The sequence below is a fragment of the Calypte anna genome, chromosome 3 (genome assembly GCF_003957555.1).
Source record: "Calypte anna isolate BGI_N300 chromosome 3, bCalAnn1_v1.p, whole genome shotgun sequence".
NCBI lineage: Eukaryota > Metazoa > Chordata > Aves > Apodiformes > Trochilidae > Calypte > Calypte anna.
This window is the reverse complement of record NC_044246.1, coordinates 42,375,626-42,393,585: the sequence shown is the minus strand read 5'-3', so window position 1 is coordinate 42,393,585 and position 17,960 is coordinate 42,375,626. Positions and strand designations below refer to the sequence as shown.

At 38.5% G+C, this 17,960-nt stretch overlaps 1 protein-coding gene across 4 annotated transcripts in view; it reads left to right on the top strand.

Moving 5' to 3' along the window:
* The window catches only part of LOC103534901 (mono-ADP ribosylhydrolase 2), an 88,795-nt gene that overhangs the window by 25,760 nt on the left and 45,075 nt on the right, over positions 1-17,960 (top strand). For 3 of the 4 annotated variants that reach the window (XM_030447223.1, XM_030447222.1, XM_030447221.1), the window contains exons 4-5: positions 10,374-10,436; positions 13,772-13,840. In XM_030447223.1, coding sequence (XP_030303083.1) covers positions 10,374-10,436; positions 13,772-13,840 — 132 coding nt within the window. The remainder of the gene's footprint in view (positions 1-10,373; positions 10,437-13,771; positions 13,841-17,960) is intronic. The other variant, XM_030447224.1, reaches the window with a different exon arrangement.

Sequence of the window (17,960 nt, the reverse complement as noted above, 5' to 3'; positions counted from 1 at the left end):
TGTTTAACGTTTAGGGTTGAAAGTTGAAATTTAGACTTGATGGTGGTTGTCATGAGAAAAAAAAAAAAAAAAAAAAAAAGGGTAATTAAAGTGTTTGCTGAGGGAGGCTGGGGAAGAAAGCTGGATCAGATTTCTGTGGCATTACCTGTGCCTCTGTTCCTCTGTTTTGAAGAGGAGTCAAGCCATTAAGCTTCAGACACTGAATTCCTATAAAGTTGCTGAGTGGGTAAAGTCTAATGTAACACACCTGTGAGCCATTCCCATTTAAGTAAATGGGATTTGCACACATTTGTCTGAGAATAGGATTTAGTTGCTACTATTCTAATTACTAGCTGTTGGTTTTGACTAAAAGAATTTTAATATGGAGTCTTGAAGATTACAAAAGCCATGAAAATATGACATGAACCACAACTACATTTCTGAGTAATTTTATTTAGGTAGGAGCTTGTCTTCACTTTCAAAAACTGCATTTTTTTTTTTTCATTTTTAGAGGACTTCTGAGTAGCTAATGTGTATAAACAGTCTCAAATAAAACAAAAGAAATACAAACTCTACTAGAGGTCAACTATGTTGAATTTTCGTCATTGTAAAACTGAGTGCTTTGTGACCAGCATATTTTAAAAAAGCAAGTCCAAAGATATGCATATTTAACATATTATTTTCCTGTAGGCAACATGACCAGATATAAAATCTTTTACAAATACACACTGAGCCACAGTAAGATCCAGATTTCTTTTTTTCTCTGCTTAGTTGTCAGTGTCCTTTTAGATTGAACTTTCTATTTTAACAGCCTCATGCATGCCCTTGTGGCAGTCTGTAAAAACTAGTCCACTGAGTTCAGTAATATTACTGCTGAAATATTTTTCTCCAGCCCACCAAGCTGATTCATTGGCTCAAGGTAATGGAGCAATATCTTTTCAGTGCATGTAAAAATCTCCACAGAAGATCATGGAAAGTAGGATTCTTCATTATCAACCTCTCTGCAATCAAGGAAAGTCGAATAAGTGGCTCTATGTAAGAAGCTTGTTTCGCACTAAGCTAAAATAAACACTTGACGTGCTAATGAAAGCAATTTTATACTGCACCTCTAAAGTATTAATGGGGTCTGTTATTATGCTATTAGATATATTGTTCCCTGCCTACAGACCATTAATAGAAAAAAATAAGTGTGAACTGCATAGCAGATTCTCCTGTCAATGGTTGTATTCAGTAGTTTTTCATTGTAGTGTGGGTTGTTGTCTGGGGAAATGAATAGATACATGGAGAAATATTCTTTAGTCCCAGGTTCCCTGCAGTATTTTAGATTTGACATGTGCAAACATACAGTGTAATTTTCTTTCCCCTCCCCCTTCCCCTTCTCCCCTTTCCTGGGAAAGTAAAATCAGCTGGTGATAATTTTGCCTTTCCCCTTGGTCAGCTGCACTCAGTGATTGAGTGATTGTAAAGTCTCAGGTGAGAAAAATGTTTGGCTCTAAACAAAATGTAGCATGTCTTACTTCACTAGCTTAATAACACAATCCTAAAGTAATTACATAGACAAAAAAATGGCAGTACTCCTCACAATGTACTGGCCATGAATTAGCACAAATGTCCCAGGTCACCTGTCCTCATCCTTGCTGATTGTCACCAAGCAAAAGCAAAGAATTTTTACCGAAGTCTTATAAAACAAAAATTTTAAATATTTCTTATTTCTCTTAGCTGCCTCTCCAAATTTCATCCTATGTGTACTGAATGGTGAGGTGTGTGCAGTAGGTTTTCTTGATAGTAGGAGAAGAAAACTGCCCTTTCCTTCCTTATGGGATTTCTCAGCAAAATATAACATGGAGCCTACCCAAAAGCTGACCCATCTGTTCCCATGGCCTCAAAGATGACTAATACATCTAACAGCAGAGCATCAATCCCTGATCCTTCTTCTCCACCAGGAGAAAGATAATCAATCCATGCAGCAAAAGCCATTGCTTTGCCTCTTGAGGTTAGGCTCCTCCTTTCCCTCTCTCAAGGGATGTGAAGACAGAACTAGAGCTCTGCTAGTTGTTTTGCTTCATCTCTTCTCATAAGCTTCTTCCAAAATGAATGATCAGATCCTTCCTGATAGATTGATTGATCCTATGTGATTACCTTAGCTGAGGCTATTGTACATGTGAGTTTCTGTTCTGTTGAAATTGCTCATCCAAGATGAACTTTGTCTGCTTGCTATTCACTTGGTGGAAACAGAACATTTTGATGGATAAGTCAAGCCAGGAAGGTCACAATGAATACAAATCACCTTAAAGATAGTTGGTAGAATTTGTTCCTCCTTTGCCTGATGGGGTCATCACATTATCAACCCCTGATCTTTCAAGGGCCCCATCAAATGCCTGAAATTTTGCATGGCAGTGTCAGGAATAGAGGCTCATCAGCATGCTCCTGCCTCACTCCATCCACAAGTAACATCAGTCTAGTGATTGTGCTGCATAGCAGAAATGAGCAAAAGGAAGTCACATCTTATCATGATAACCTGTTGCTTCAGCAGGTCATGGCTCACGGAGAGGGAGACACCCTAACTCCTCATCCCTTCTGGAGTATTTTTGCCCAATGACAAAAAGCGCATAGTCTTGGGAACAGAAAATAAAACTAATTTTACAGCCTAGTCCTTTAATTGTGAGGTTAATGTAAGGCTTCCCTTTCCCTGTTTCCATTTATAGACCTAAATTTTTTGGAATTTTGCTGGTCACTCCCTGGCTATATATAGCGGGATATTGTGTATGCACTGACAGAAGTCAACAATGCTTGGCTTCTTTTGCTTTCTTTCAAGGTGGGCTTAATCCTCCCTGGGGCTGGGGTATTGCATGCAGCAGCTGCTGTTACCATTACACAGCAATGTTCTGAACATCTTTTCTAAGAGTCTTCTAACAGTGTGCTGGCCTAATTGTATCTCTCTTTGAGGTATGGATTAATATTAAGTAGATTTGACTTCTGATTAGCTTTTAAATGTTCCTCAGTTTATAGCAAGCAGTTCTTTTATCATTTGAGAAATTGTAGCTACATTTCTTTTTTGCATCCCACAGTGCAGTAATATTCATGAGCAAATTTCTGGTCCACTCATAATCTACTGAAAATTAACATCTAGACACATAATTGTACTTCAAAAACACACACTGTCTTATTCAGCCTTAAAAGTGCTACTTCTTATTAAGATAGCTTAGAAGTAACTGTATTCTTTTTGCCACCAAGACAAACCCTTAAATAAAATTAAGATGAAGTACTACAGAAGAAATTCACTGGGAAGCATGTGTATCAAACCTATCTGTAAAATGTTTCACCATAATGCAGATTGGTTATGTCTAACGTGATGCTATTAACCCCTGTCCACTTCGGTTGATAGCTTCTTTTTTCACTTCTCTTTTGAAATCCACCATCTGTCTTGACTGATTACAGCTCTCAAAATATTGGGTGATAGCTTTCCACCTAGCCAGGGGAAAAACAAGATGTTATCTGTATTTTTATTTGTATTTCCTCTCCAAGCAAACCCTTCTGAGGAGATTCTTTTCATTGCTGAAGTGGGTTCTACTGTTTTGTTAAATTGCCATGCAGTGGCTACACAAGACAACTTCGAAAATGCAGCTTATTTTGGCTTCCATGGCTGCCTTGCAATCCTATTGCATTGACCATTTACCTATTTGGGTTTCTTTTAGCAGGCAAATGTGCATGTGTGTAAACTGTACCAAGCAAACAGTTGCAGTTCCTGTTTCCACACTAGATGCTTCAGAGCAGATTTTCTTCCTCCTGAGATGACCTAAGGTGAAAAATACTGAGTTACTAAAGTGACTAATGCAATGCTGTCAGGGAAGAATTATACAACGTGACAAACCAGAATACCTGCAGGGGATTCATCTTTCAAGGAATTAATTTCTCATTTCTGACCATGATGTGAATAACAGTAAACTCCTGTGATTATTCAGTGCATGTTTATATTCCTATTTTATGGTTTTGAAACAAGCGTAATCTCCTTTATGGCTTCTATGTCCATTTCTTCTCTTTGTTACATTGCAGCACCACATGATTTTGTTTTCTGTATGAAAAAAAAAAAAAAAAAAAAAAGGTCTCATCTTTTATTTTGACTGTAGTTTGGAAAAGAAGCTGTGCCACAGTCCTTAAGAGTGTGCAGCTACCAAGTCCCTGAGGTGCACTGAGAAAGTATGAACAAATAGTAAAATGAAGCAATAACAATAAAATTTGTGATTGTATCGTGCACTTTCCTCATACGTGATCCCTTTCTGTCTCTTAAACAGCGCTGCCTGTAGGGCTGGCAGTCAGGACTCCTCCATTCTGCTCTGGGCTCTGCCTCAGCTTGCTCTTCAACATGTGTCAACTCACCTGAATGAATTCTGTCCACTTTTGTTTACTGTGATAACAGTGGTAATACCTGTGCAGCACTGTGTGTGTGTTTTTTTCATTGTATCATTGTCCTTTGTACAGGCTGCGGATGGTGTCTAGGCAGTGGTGTCCATATTCTGGTTGTACTGGAGAACTCTGGCTTCCAGGAGATGTCTTCTTTCATTTGTTTTGAACAGTCACCGTTGTTGCAGGTTGTCAGAAGTAGCAATGGTCAGCATCTTGGGCATGGAAGGGTGTCTCTTGCTCGGCACCTGTATTTCAAAATCTGTCACACTGTAAGTCAGGCAGAAGAACTGCACCTTGTTCCCACAAAGTGCCCAGCAGTGTTATGCATGAAGTGGGTTAGGACAAGTCAGAGTGCTTGTGTCTTCCAAGAACCTATTTTGATGCTCTAGCTGTTGTCCCCTGGTTCTTCTCTAGCCCGGAAGTGTATAATGAAGCCCAATTACTTGCCTTGTGATCCACAGAGGAGTGAGGCAAGGGGAACACACCTAGTGATGACTTCACTGGGCTTTAGATTAGGCTCCTATATTTCTCAGGATGTTTAATGAGTGAAATACAATAGTGTTATTTTTAACCTCTGAGATAATCCCCATGAGCTAGTTTTCTCATTCTTTTCCCACAGTCCCTGACAATTCTTGACAAAATGCTGCATGAAAATGAAAACCTGTTATTTATTACCCTGACAACTTCGCTAGGCTGGGTGCATCCGCAGCAGCGCGCTCAGCTCTGCAGTGTCTGCAGTGAGGGAAATTGTTGAAGCAGCACTGAGGGAAGTAGTATCATAACTCCATTAAACAATTAGTGCAACACCTCTTTAGTAACCTTTCGTAAAATTTACCCCAAAGGAGTTAGATAGAAGTGGTGATTAAAACTGACCTAAATCATAATTTAATTAAAAGAAATTAAAATGCAAGCTGAAAATGTTCGGTAACCTCAGGCCACCACCCTAATGATTCATTCTAATGTGTTTGTAGTTCCACAATAATAACCGTTGTGTCTGTGTGCTTTTTGTTTTATGTCTGGTATCTTTTTGCCATTGGAACAGTCTGAAAATGGTTGCAGGCTGTATGATCTTGAGTGTGTATGTGGATATACGTGTTCTTTCTTCTCGCATATTAGGAGTTTCACTGAAGTCAGCATATCTGCTCATGTGTGCAGAATGATCCTTGTAGGATCAAGGCCTATATTTTTAATTTTCTCATTAATTAGTTTCCCTTTTATCCTAGAAGGACCTTCACATCATTAGTATGATTACCATGGCAATATTTTTGTGCTGTAAAAAAAGATAATTCAAAAGCGGCATCCTTTATCTGCCAGATCTTGGTTTGCATTAGCATTTGTCACAGAAGCGAGGCCCAGCTTGGAGGGAGATTTACAGGCAAGAGAGACTGGGAGATGGGAGAGATTCACAGTCACTGCCCACCCGGAGAACCAGGGGATGCACACAGATTTGCATGCCACGTGCTATGCAGGGATATAACAGAGTCAAACCTGGTGCTCGGGGATGTGGCACATACACACATGTGTAAGAGTGGCAAACAAGATGTGAGCCTGAGGTGTTGGCCCTCTGTGTCTTTTATTTCTACTTCAGGAAGGAGAAGGTTATTTGAAGGAACTCTATTGACACATTATGGATGATATAAGTACAGTACACTTTCTCCATAGTGAAAACAATTTTAATATCAAGAACATCTATGTTGAAAAGGGAGAAGTAGACTGGTTTGTACTGGTTATGCAAAATTTTGTCTTTTACCTACAAATACGTTATCTGCAATTCTGGTTTTTTTCTGGAAAAAATGTCTTTTTTATAACAGTTTTTAAGATGCCTTTTGCACCATGCTTTGAGGCACTGACTTTAGGCTCAGCTCTAGGTACATCACTGCATGTGAAAAAAGGAACTACTGAAGAGGAGTAGCTGTGTGAGTGGACCTGGCACTTACTTAGTTCTGAAATGGGCCAATAGGCCATCAGGCTATTGAGATTTTTTACTTGGAATGTTTGTTGCAAGAACTGTAGAAGATGTAAAAAGCCAAGTGCCTCGAGGCTCTTGCAGAGAAAATGGGAAGAATATTAAAACTTGCTCTGGTACTGCTACTGCGAGTTTGTCCTCTGAACTTTCATAGGGATCCTGTTCTAGCCCTCTCCCTTCTGACTGCTGGCTTTATATCATCTGCTTTATTTTGGGTCTGCTCCTGCAGCTGGCATGTCGATGTCCATGCTAAATACTTCTCCTTCACATCGAGTGGGCAGGCACTCACAGGGGGTCTTGTTTCCTGGTTTAGTTAGAAGTGCTGCTTGCTCTACCAGCTTACTGAGCATGCTGATTGATCACTCTTTAGCCTGTTTTTCGCAAATATAAATGAGGGTATGTATTGCTGCGGGGGGAGGAATGGTATTTTCTTGCTGACCCCAAAGAAAAAGGCCAAGAGGAGAGAGCCTCTGCTGATTAGGCAGTAGTCAGCTTGGTGAGGGAAAGAAAATATATGGCCAGAAGTAGGTATTTTAGTGCCTAATGGGCTTATTTTGTATGTATGGTGCTACTGTAATTCTCAAACTCTGTTGTTTTTTTTTATCAACTGACTGCCATGCTGGGTAAAAGAAACAGATGTTGCCATTCATCTTTTGATGTGTCTCAAAATCTTTTACCTTTGCTGGCCTAAAATGACATGACATGTCATTCACAACTTTTTTTCTGTCTCCTTTGGAGTAAGTTACAGATTACTGTTCAATTACTAGTATAATAGAAAAGCAGATATTTGGAGGACAGTTTTCACCTAAAGGAAGTGCAATAGCCAACTGCTGTAGTAGTGGAAAGAGAAGGATAGCAGAAGCCATCCAATGGAAAAGACATTTTTATTATTAATAATGTCATGGGGAAGACTCAAGGGAAATGTACTGGGTCTGGCTTTTCTGCCTGGAGAAAAGGAGAGCCAGGGATGAATAAAAATATGGTGAAAAACTGCTTTGCTGCTCTTTTAAAATATGTTTCCAGTTCTTTGCCTTGAGCAAGTGCTACTTAAAGCCTTTGTTAGCTCCAGCGGAGAGCAATAATTACAGAAAGACTCTTCATCAGTTGAAGATACATAGTGAGAGGCATATTAGAAAGGTTTTTTTTAAAAAAAATTCTAAAAAATGTTTGTCAGATGCTTTGGGATTAGTCAGTTCTCCACCCCATAGTTTGCTTTCATATTGGTGTATTCATACTCTGCTTCCTCCCTTTCTCCTAAGATGAAGAGGTTCTTCAGGCCAAGCAGAGCTTAACTCTTCCTTTTGCAAGTAATTTACTTGAGGATCACTTGTCCACTCTTAATTTTTTGGCATTTCCTTTTCTCTAGTTCTATCGAAATCACTTGGCAGGCACAACATGTACTTCCAAAATGCCGATCAAAATTAATTTTCATGTCACGATCCAGTTGGTCTGTTGGACTAAGGTCAGAGTAAAAGACTTCTACTTGAAGTCTTGTACATTTTTCTTTCTCAAGGAGCAAAATTAAGTGTTAGATGGAAAACATGTTGAGTACCCAATATATAGCACTGTAATTATAATTCTGTTATACCACTTTTAAACAGCAAATCTCCAGTGAAATAATAGACAGGGCTGAAAAAAATGTACTGATGAATATGTGCTTTATCTGATGAACAAGATGATTACTGAAACTTTTTTTTTGTAGTTTAAGTTTGTTCTGAGTAAGAGAATTAAGAAGACATATAGTCCCTTGGCAACAAATGTAAAGGAATCCTTGAAATACCTGTTTTGAGGCAAATAACTCATGGTTATAATCATACTTGTTATAATGGATACAGAAACAAGTATCACCCAGAAATGGACTTCTGCAATGTGAATGCAGTAAGGTAAATGCTGAAATGATTTTCAGTGATGTATCTGTAATTACCATTTATGCCTGACTTGCATTTTCTGAATCTAAAGTTTTTCTAGGTAAAGCAAACCATGTTGCAGTTGGACATAATGAAATTCTTTATGCTCTGGCACCACTTGCTTCACAGTGATGCAAATACTCTCTTTGGATGTGACCTAATAGTAGAGATTTTTCAAGTGTCACTGCTCTGTAGAACGTATTGTCTTTAAAGGACTGTGCCTTTCTGCAGCTCCTAAGCTAGATGACTTTATCACTTTGAAACAAATTCTGGTGATGCAAAGGATTTTTTACCTTATTTATTAATTGCTTGATGCAAAGCTTGCAGCTTGCAACAAGCCCATGTTTTATATGAAGAGAGAGAGGAGAAGAGAAAAGTTTGTCTTCTAGTACAGCTAACTCCCTGTTTTGCATGCAGTTCTCCTAATGTTCATGGACAGGCAGAAAGCTGATTTGAAAAGAATACTTTGTGATTTCCAGGAAAGGAAAAAACCCCATCTGGTTTTATCCAGCCATTTTGGTGCAACGCAATTTTGTACAAGTTGGAGCTAACCCTAATCACTGTAGTTAGTCATCCATTTAGGCTGGTTAAAATGAGCACAAAAAGTTACCAAGCATGTGGGAGGCCTGAGTCCCCACTGATGGCCATCAGCTCCTCCCTGCCCACCTCTTCCCTCTCAGTTGGGGTGTCAAAATCCTGCTCCATCTTCTCCTGAGAGCAGCTCTGAGCAAGGTCAGCCTGGAAATACTTCTCCGCTAGTTCCATCTGCTGGAAGCTGGGATGTATTGCCTGCTGGAAAGAGGGAGGGCGTCGTATCTTTTTAGCCTTTAAATATTAGCTGAACGCAGCGTGCCACCAGATGTGTACGTTTCCTTCTGAAAAACATGCGTTTTCTGTTTTTCTTCCATCCACCTAATTGCATTTGGGCTACTGCTGTTCTCTTCAGCAGACTCCATGTGTTAAGTAAAGGCAAGGTGGCAACGCAAGGAACTTTAACCGTGTTGCTTTAGAAAAGCTGTAATCAGAAAAGCCCAGGAGCCAGGAAAGATCACAGCAAAAAATATGTGTATCATTATCAAGTCATTTACAGGCCTGGGAATGAATTTCCTTTCTCCCAGTGTATATGCTCAGCAGTCAGTTTTTCAAATGCCTCATTAAGGCTGGTACTCAGCTGTTCTCGACGTCTATCTTGCCATGCTGGAACAGAGGGAGTGTAGCCAGCACATCTGATCCAGCAAGCTGCACCGCAGCCTCTTAATATTATTATGAAGCTAAAAGAGCCTTCTCTGTCATGGAACATACAGACTTCCTGATATGTTTCTAGTAGGGCCAAGAAAAGGTTAAGAGAGCTTGGTGTTGTGTCCGTAGACATTCCCCAGGGTATTACTTTTCTCGGTGGTACCGTGCTGTTTGGTACCTGCCTTCAGAGGGGGAGCTGGAGGGAAGAAAATGGGTAATGAATGCAAATGCAAAGTAGTGGAGAAGATTGGGAATGAATGGGAATGTAAAAAGGGGGAAAATGCATTAAATCCTAGCAGTTTTACTTTGGTTTAATTTGCTCTCATCTTTGCAGTCACTCGTGATGCATTGTGATACCTTATGCTAAGTGGCACTTTGCCTTTTGCTTTAAAATAAAATCTGGCTGATTCTTCCCCTCCTATTTTTACCTTTCATAAGCACTAAAGTAGGTTCTGGAACTCGTAAACTCAGCCACTTCAAGGATCTTGTGGAAACATTACTGGAAGAAGCTAATCCTAGAGGAGAAATCTTTATAAAATTCATAGGCTAAGATCAAGCAACAATTTCATCTATTGCAGACAGCATTTAGGGGAACATGCCTCTGTTTGGTATACAGATATTTCCAATATGGCAATTAAGACAAAACCTTCAATCTGATCCTCCTTCCTCAGCTTGAGATGTGAAAATGTGACTGTTTTAAATGTAACTGGTTACGTTCACCATTTTTTTTCAGTTTACCTTTTATATCTTTCCCTTTCTACCACAGCACCTTGCTGTAAATTAGCAGTATGTGCTGAACTGGTTACAATTAATATTGCTGCTGCTGTTACCAATAAAGAGTTATCTCATAAATAATCTTAATGTCTTTTCTTCGATAGGTGGTGACAGCACAGAGGAGAAGCAAAACACTGAAGAAACCAAGGCCCAGAGCCAAGAAGCAGGTTTGTGCTTAAGCTTCTTAAAGAACTGACTTAGGTTTTATGTATCTTGGTGAACAATAACCTTAGTCAATGCTATTGACAGAGCATGTTTGTACATTTTCAGCAGATTAGCTCAGGTCTTGAGCAATCCACCCATTAGAGACCACAGCTCCATTCATTATGAATGAATGTATTGCAGTACAGGAATGCAGACCTCCCTCTTTAGTTTAGCAGCTCTACATTCTCCTTTTAAGGTGGACTACCTCTAGCTAGTCCTCTAACTAGAAGGCAAGCATTTTCCATATTTCTACACCAGTAACCCTTTGCATAGAATAAAAATGGGGAAAAGGCAAATTTGGAGGAGAAAGCAGGCTTCATTTCATGAAGCTGCTTCTGTAGATTATAAAGGCTATTTTCAAGTTGTGATAAATTTTCTACAGAATTCTCAGGAGTTATGAAGATTTAAATCCATATAGAAAGATATTGCATATACTGAGAATGAATGTCAGATGTTCACGAGCTGATGTTCAGTGGGTTTTGTAGATGCTATGCTTATAAATAATTGTCAGTTCAGTGTTTTGAAGTATGTCTCTCCATGTTCACATTAGAGTTTTGTGTGGTTTTTTTCTCTTTATGGTTGTAGTTTTCATCCTACCCAGCCCTATTCAATAGAAAATAAAGCTATAATTAATCAAAAGACCTGGAGTGACAATCAAAATGCCTGGGAAATTCTTTTTGCATGGTATTTCGTGTAACAAAATGCTTTTTGTGTTGTTGTTTCTTTTCTCAGTAGTGCAGGATGTTACCTACACAAACTTAATTCAGAGAACCTGAAACAGTTTTATTCAAAACTTTTTTTTTAATCAGACTTGAGATTGTTTTCCATATGCAGGCCATTGAGCTGAAGGTCAGCAATTAAATGCAGCAAAAAGCTTAGAAGGCTGAGATTCTTGACTTATATTATTTGCTTTCTTCATTGTGTCTGTTTGCAGATGAGGGATTCATTTTATGAGGGTCTTTTTTTTTTCCTATGCATTGGGCACTGTATGTGTTGAAGTGCACTCCACAGGTCAGTCTTCTGCAACCAGGAGCTGACAGCTGGTGCTTGAAGTCCTTCTATATTTCATGTCCTCTTTATCACCTCCTCTTTATGTCCTTGCATGGGGGAAGCAGTGGGATGCAAAGCCATTGGCACACGGTATTACAGAATAAAAAAGATTCTCGTGGACCTCAGCAAGCTTTGTACCTAGGCCCTTTATCCTCCCCAAGATAAGCACGCAGTGGTATTTTTTTTTTGTAAGTGCTTTAGGATAGCCACATTTTCTTTCCCAGCTTTTTCACTTTTATGCTACTCATATCATACATTAAAGAGATGAAAGGGACAAGGAGAAGGGAAGAATTAGTTGCTCTGTCTTGAATCCAAACTCTGGTTTGAATCTCTGATTAGACAGTGGGATACCTTTGCCTGAGCAATGTTGAACTTTTAACGGTACTAAGGAGTACTGCTTGGCTGCTAGATTTCCTAGAAGCTGATACTGCAAGGAGCTCCTAACTCCAGTTGCAGAGGTTCATGTAAAACCCAGTTGTACTACTTTCTGCAGATCCTACATATAGTCCCCTGCGTTAGTCAGTGATATTCACTCTGATGGCATGTGTCTTTCCCTGGTATTTTGATTTGCCAAAACACTCAATTGAATGAGATACATTTCACTTTTCCCGAGAGAAATAAGGAATATGTACCTCTCTAAATTATTACTTTGCTACTGAAGGTGTCTTAAGTGTATTGTGTTTTTCCCAAAACTGTCATTATGACTTGTTATGTTATGAGCTGTCAGAGCTGGTTTATCAGAGCTGTGATATACGTTCTTTTGCTATCTGGTATTGGTAGTCATGTTTTGTTACTCTCATGAAGAGTGTCAAAGAAAAGATCCAGACATTTAAGGTCCTGGAACATGTCATACTTTAGGAACGTGTTTTAGGTAAATTCCTAAAGATCTCTTTGGGCTTACACATAGTCATGAATAACCTCCTTGGCCACAGGCACACACTGTTACAGGAAAAAATTATTTGGCTTAATATTTATCCCTACTGGTTTGCATAGTGATAAGAACACAGAGCTATACAATTACCTCGAGTTAGTTATGTCTACCTAACGAGTTGCAGCTGATTTCCACTCTGCTCATTGTGGAGACAAGACATGGTTAGGATCTTTTAGGATTGCTGTTCCTGTGTCCTTTCTTGGCATTAGGAAATGACCTGATTTTCAGAGATGAGCAGCTGTATGCCCAAAGTGTTTCCAATCACTAGGAATGATCATTGTAATCAGCAATCCTATCAAATGTTTAAGTTTTATTTGTGTTTTCTAAACCAAAAGACATAGCTTTCGTCTGAGTATGACAAATCACAAGGCTTATATTCTATACTGTGAAAGAAAATGGAGTAGAAGAAATAGGAACTGTATTCATACCCAGTCCATTCCATAAGGATTTATAAATTCTTACTACACAGTAGATTAAAAATCCAGTTACAGTGTAGAAAGTCTGGCCTGAGATTTTACTGGATGTTTTTTTCAGTCTGGCCTCTGATCTATCATCAGTGATCAGTTAACACATGGAAAAAAAAAAATGGCAGGTGTTTAGAGGTCCTGTATCAAGCTGTTAAAAATACTCAATGACTATATGAGGAAAAAAATTTTGTCAGATTAATCAGATGCAAGCTTTTTGAAAGAAGTAAAAGGCTAGGAATTAAAACAAAGGCTCATAATGTTTTTAGAACTATAAAAATCGCTAAGAAAAACAAACACTGAAAGTTTAAAAATTGTATTAAATTCAGGTACTGGATTTATCTATTAACTTGGATAATTTGCATCTGCATACTGTTAAAAACCTCCAGGCTGCAGATTTTCAGGGTCTTGCTAAATTTCAGGCCTGATTCATGGTAGCTTCTGATTCAGAAAAGCATTTGCATGTAATCATTTTGATTCCAACGGGATTCATGGACATGATTAAAGTTAAGAATAGCTTAATTGTTTTTTCTCAAAATAGATAGATTAAATGAAAAAAGGAATCTCAGAGCGAATAGCAACACCAGCCTGCCCATGAAACTGATAATTGTTGCTCTCTCTGTATTACAAGGAATTGAAATACAGACTTGATTTGGCAGCATTGCAATGTAAGCTTACCCTGGCTTAGGGAAGACAATCAGACCAGTAATGGCCAATGAATGGATGGAAGCCCAGAAAATCAAATTCAGATGTAGCATCTTGCCTCAGTAAAGCATAATGCTTTTTCTCAGTAAAGTGGTTTATCAGTTAGCTATCTAATGAATAATGTCTTTCATTTCCTTCATTCTCACAGATGAGACAAAACCTTCAGCTGTAGCCAGCCTATCATCATCAGAAGAAAGAGAGCTGAGTAAGGATAAAGGTACACAGATTGTAAATTGCATTTCAAAATATCCAGTCCTAAGAGGACATTTTGTAAAGCCTTCTTTTCCTTTGTCTGGAAATTGCCAAAAATCACAGCTAAACAATACAGAAATAGGTAAATGCTTGGATTGTTATATACAATAGTCTTTGTAATGAAGAACGTGGCACCAGCTGTTGTGCTGGTAGGAGAGATGTTGTGAATTCCTAAGTCCCCTTGTTACAGAGGTAATACTAAAATGTCATACATGACATATCAGAAATAAGCCCAAAGCTTGGGCTCACGGCAGCAACTACAGGCATAATGTTAAGCATGCACATCTATCCCAGCAATATTAGCTCCCTATTCAGTGATCTCCTGATGGGGAAAAATTAAAACACAATAGCTATAAACACATCAAGAGGAGACAGGAGGAAATGAAGTCATAATTGAGAGGGAGAAAGTAATGTTTATCTGGTGCAGCCTGTGCTAGGCATTCAGACCATTTAGTTTGTGATAAATATTTAAAAGTGTCACAGGGCCAAATGACAGGGAGTTTAGGAAACAAGGAGAGATTATCCAATTTAAATATTTCAAGCTGAGATTTTTCCATAGAGTTGTTGGTTTACAGATAGGAACCAGTGCTCAGATGTAATGTTTTTGATATCACACTATTTATTGCTTGTGCCAGTCTACAGTTTGGGGCATTTTTTGTGGGGGTACGTCAGGAAAAAGCTGGGATGATTTATAAAATGTTCGCTACTGGTAATTCAAAACAGGAGTTCTGCTATCTATAATAAATACAGTCCATCAATACAGCCTTCAAGAAAGACTAATAGGAAATTTTAATGCATTTCACTGAGATAACATAATTATTAACATCCATTAACTTATTTATTTTAAAAGATTTAATGTGTAATTCAGAGTCACTGCTTGACTCTCTTCTCATTTTTCTAGATAAGTGTGACAGGGTGTGAGATCTTGCCCTTTTGTTCCAAAGACACATGCTAGAGAGCTGGCATACTTACCTGATTATGAGTTCAAAGCCTTCTGCAGGTTGATTTAAGTGCTCTCTTAATTGATAGGTTTATCCCACAGGGAAAAAAACACAAACCCTTGCTAGAACACTGTCTTTTGCTTTTGGTATCTTCACAGATTAAAGTCATTGCAGGGGTAGTGGAAGGCAAAAATAATGATGGATTTAGTCCCTGCAGAGTTGGTGATTACCTGTCATTCATTTCTCCCCCTTTTTTTTTTTTTTTTTTTTTTTTTGTTGACATTTGGCCTGTTTATGCAGCCTATATCTCTAAGATCCCTCATCAGATGTGTTTTTTACATTTTGTATGTGAGGGTCATAGTGAGGCTTTGGGTTGGGTTTGGTTTGTTTTTTTTTCTCTCTCTGCAGTGATCTTACTGAAGATCCCCACACTTTGGTGTTGCTATGAGTGCTCATTCCTGACTATGAAGACAGGGTCTCAGTGGCCATCTTAATGTGTAACCATTCATTTTTTTTGACCCATTGTATTAATTGCCCTTTTTCAGGAAAGCAGCAGGTCTCACTTTCCCTATAATATGCAGAGAGTAGAGTGCCTTCCTCTCTTCTCTTGAGCAGTTGGCAGACCCTGAGAAATCTAAAGGGCATTTTCTCTTTCATGATCTCTCTCTCCTCAAAAGTGCGATGGAAAGCACTTGGGATGGAAGAGTGAGATAGATTCCCCTTCATATATTTTGTTCATTACGTTGTACTTGTAGAGGAAAGGAATGGTGGCAAAAAGAACACATTTTGGGATTTGTTCGCTAGTTTTTTAAGCATAACCAAGAATTTTGAACAATGAAGTGGCCACATTCACCAGGCCATAGTTTCAATTCTTGTCTCTATTAGTGGATTTTCAATTTTTTAGATTTTAGATTTTCAGTTGTTTTAAAATTAATATTAATGTTACAAAAAAATCCTTACTCCTTCTTGGGAAATGGTACTTCTACAAAACCTTGGCTCTGAAAGGCACCTGCTGCTTCCAAAATTAATTTCAGCCTTCAAATTGTTTGCTCACTCAGTTAACATGGCTAAACCTTTCCAGAGTCAAGATCATATCTTCAACTAAATGAACTGAATGTAAAACGTTTAAAGAAATTATGGTTTTTTCAGTCCTTCCACCTAATTACTGAGAAAGGAGATTTGTGGTAAATACACTGTCCAGGAAAAAAATGTCTGTTTGAGCCCGGTTTGCATGTATCTTGTGAGCAGACTGAATTTTGAGTGCTCTGTTTGCCATCAGAACAAAAAGTAAAAAAAAAAAAATCAGAACAAGCATATTCCAAGAATGTGAAGGTGTTTGATGTTATGTGGAGTTATGCTCTTATTTCTGTGCCAAGTTTCTGTTTCCACTGTCTGGAAATACCACGAAGAAATGTGGCAATTTTGCCCTTGAAAACTTGCATGCATAGCTATTAGCTCTTGGGGAAAGAGCTGACATCTCTAGGCAACACCTTCGTAGCGCTTCATTACTGTGCATATGGAAGTAGATCCTTTATACACAGCATATTTCAAGTTAGAGATGCTTCCCTTTATGAAGTGTAAGGGCAGAACAAAGTGATTAAAGTCATTAATGTTTATGCAGCAGATAAAACACGTATCAGACAGGCTGCACTCAGCCTAGTATGCCTGTCCATACAAGATTGTGCTGGGACGACAAACTCATTTTAAATGGACCATTGTATATAGCTGTGGATTGGTTTGAACCTCTGATTTTTTTTTTTAAGAGTGTGTGAATGTTTGTGGTTGTGAGTGGTTATTCTGCACCTTTTCTTTCTGTGGTTCTATAATTCTTTATATCCTAAAAATTAGGATATAACCTGACTTAATGAAAGGGCCTTCTTACAGAAGAATGAAATCAGCAACTGGTTTAGTACAGGTGAAGAATGAACATAATCATGGCAAGGTTTCTGTGCACAATACACTGATTTTAATTCTTTATCACTTAATAAGAACTGAATTTTCATTTGAAGGTCAACTAAATTAAATCATATGCCAATTAATTTTAAAAATAAAGTAGCGATTAATTATTTCCAGGTGTTCACCAAAGTCCGTGCTCCTGTGGGAGTGCCATTTAAAGCAAGTCACTATTTTTCTCCCTTCTCTGAAATGGAGTCAGATTCAGTCAGATGGAAGGCTTCTGTTGTCAGAAACAGAATTAGGTATATACCTTAGCTAGGGGCTAGTCCTAAAAACTCACTTTGTGAAACCCAGAAGCCTGTAAGTATCCTGCCTGAAATACATAATGGATATAAAATTCCTGTTTGTCCAGCTGTAGTTCTCCCCAAGGACAAACCTTGGTGTCCTAAGGCATAAGTGATTGAGAAGGGATAAACTGAAAGAGCATTTCAAATACAGGGGTAGCTGTGTAAATCGGCACAAATTAGACATTGATAAGTGGGTGAAAAAGATTGACTGAAAGACCAATATGTTCAAAAAGAGGTGTTTAAAATCAGCTCTTAAGTATATATTAAGACATCTAAATGAATGACCTGATTTTCAGAAGTGCTGAGTGCTCAGCAGCCACCAATGAAATGTTTTTACTTCACCCTTGGGCTATGATTAGACCTGGAAAATTTCAGCCTGAAAAATTTCAATTATAGGTAACTGAAAGAGAACCTTTTTAATGGAAGAGTTTCAACACCCCCAACTGTAGCTGTGGCTCTGCATGCCAGCTACAGTGATAACATTTTTCTCACCCTTGGTTAGGAGGATTTCTGTGAAAGCAAATTGGCTCACATAAGTTAAATGGTGTGATGAAGTGTTTTTTTTTAAACCCAGGTATGTAACCATCACCATCCAACCAAGTGCCTATTCTCTTAATACCTTCCATAATGGTAACTTTGAGGTGTACATAATGGAGATTATTCTTTTTAATGCAGACTTTCTCTTTTAATCTGACCCATCTGTAGCATTGCACATCCAGACATGTGCAATGTCTGGCCCATCAACTACTCTTGGTATTTTGCCCTACCTTTCACCAGTACAGGCAGCCACAGTCTGCTTAGCTGGTTTATTTAGATCCTACTTATTTTCAGATATTAACTGACCTGGAGCCATCCAGACGTGTCCCAGTCAGTCTGATCTGAGTGTCTATCCCCCCCACCC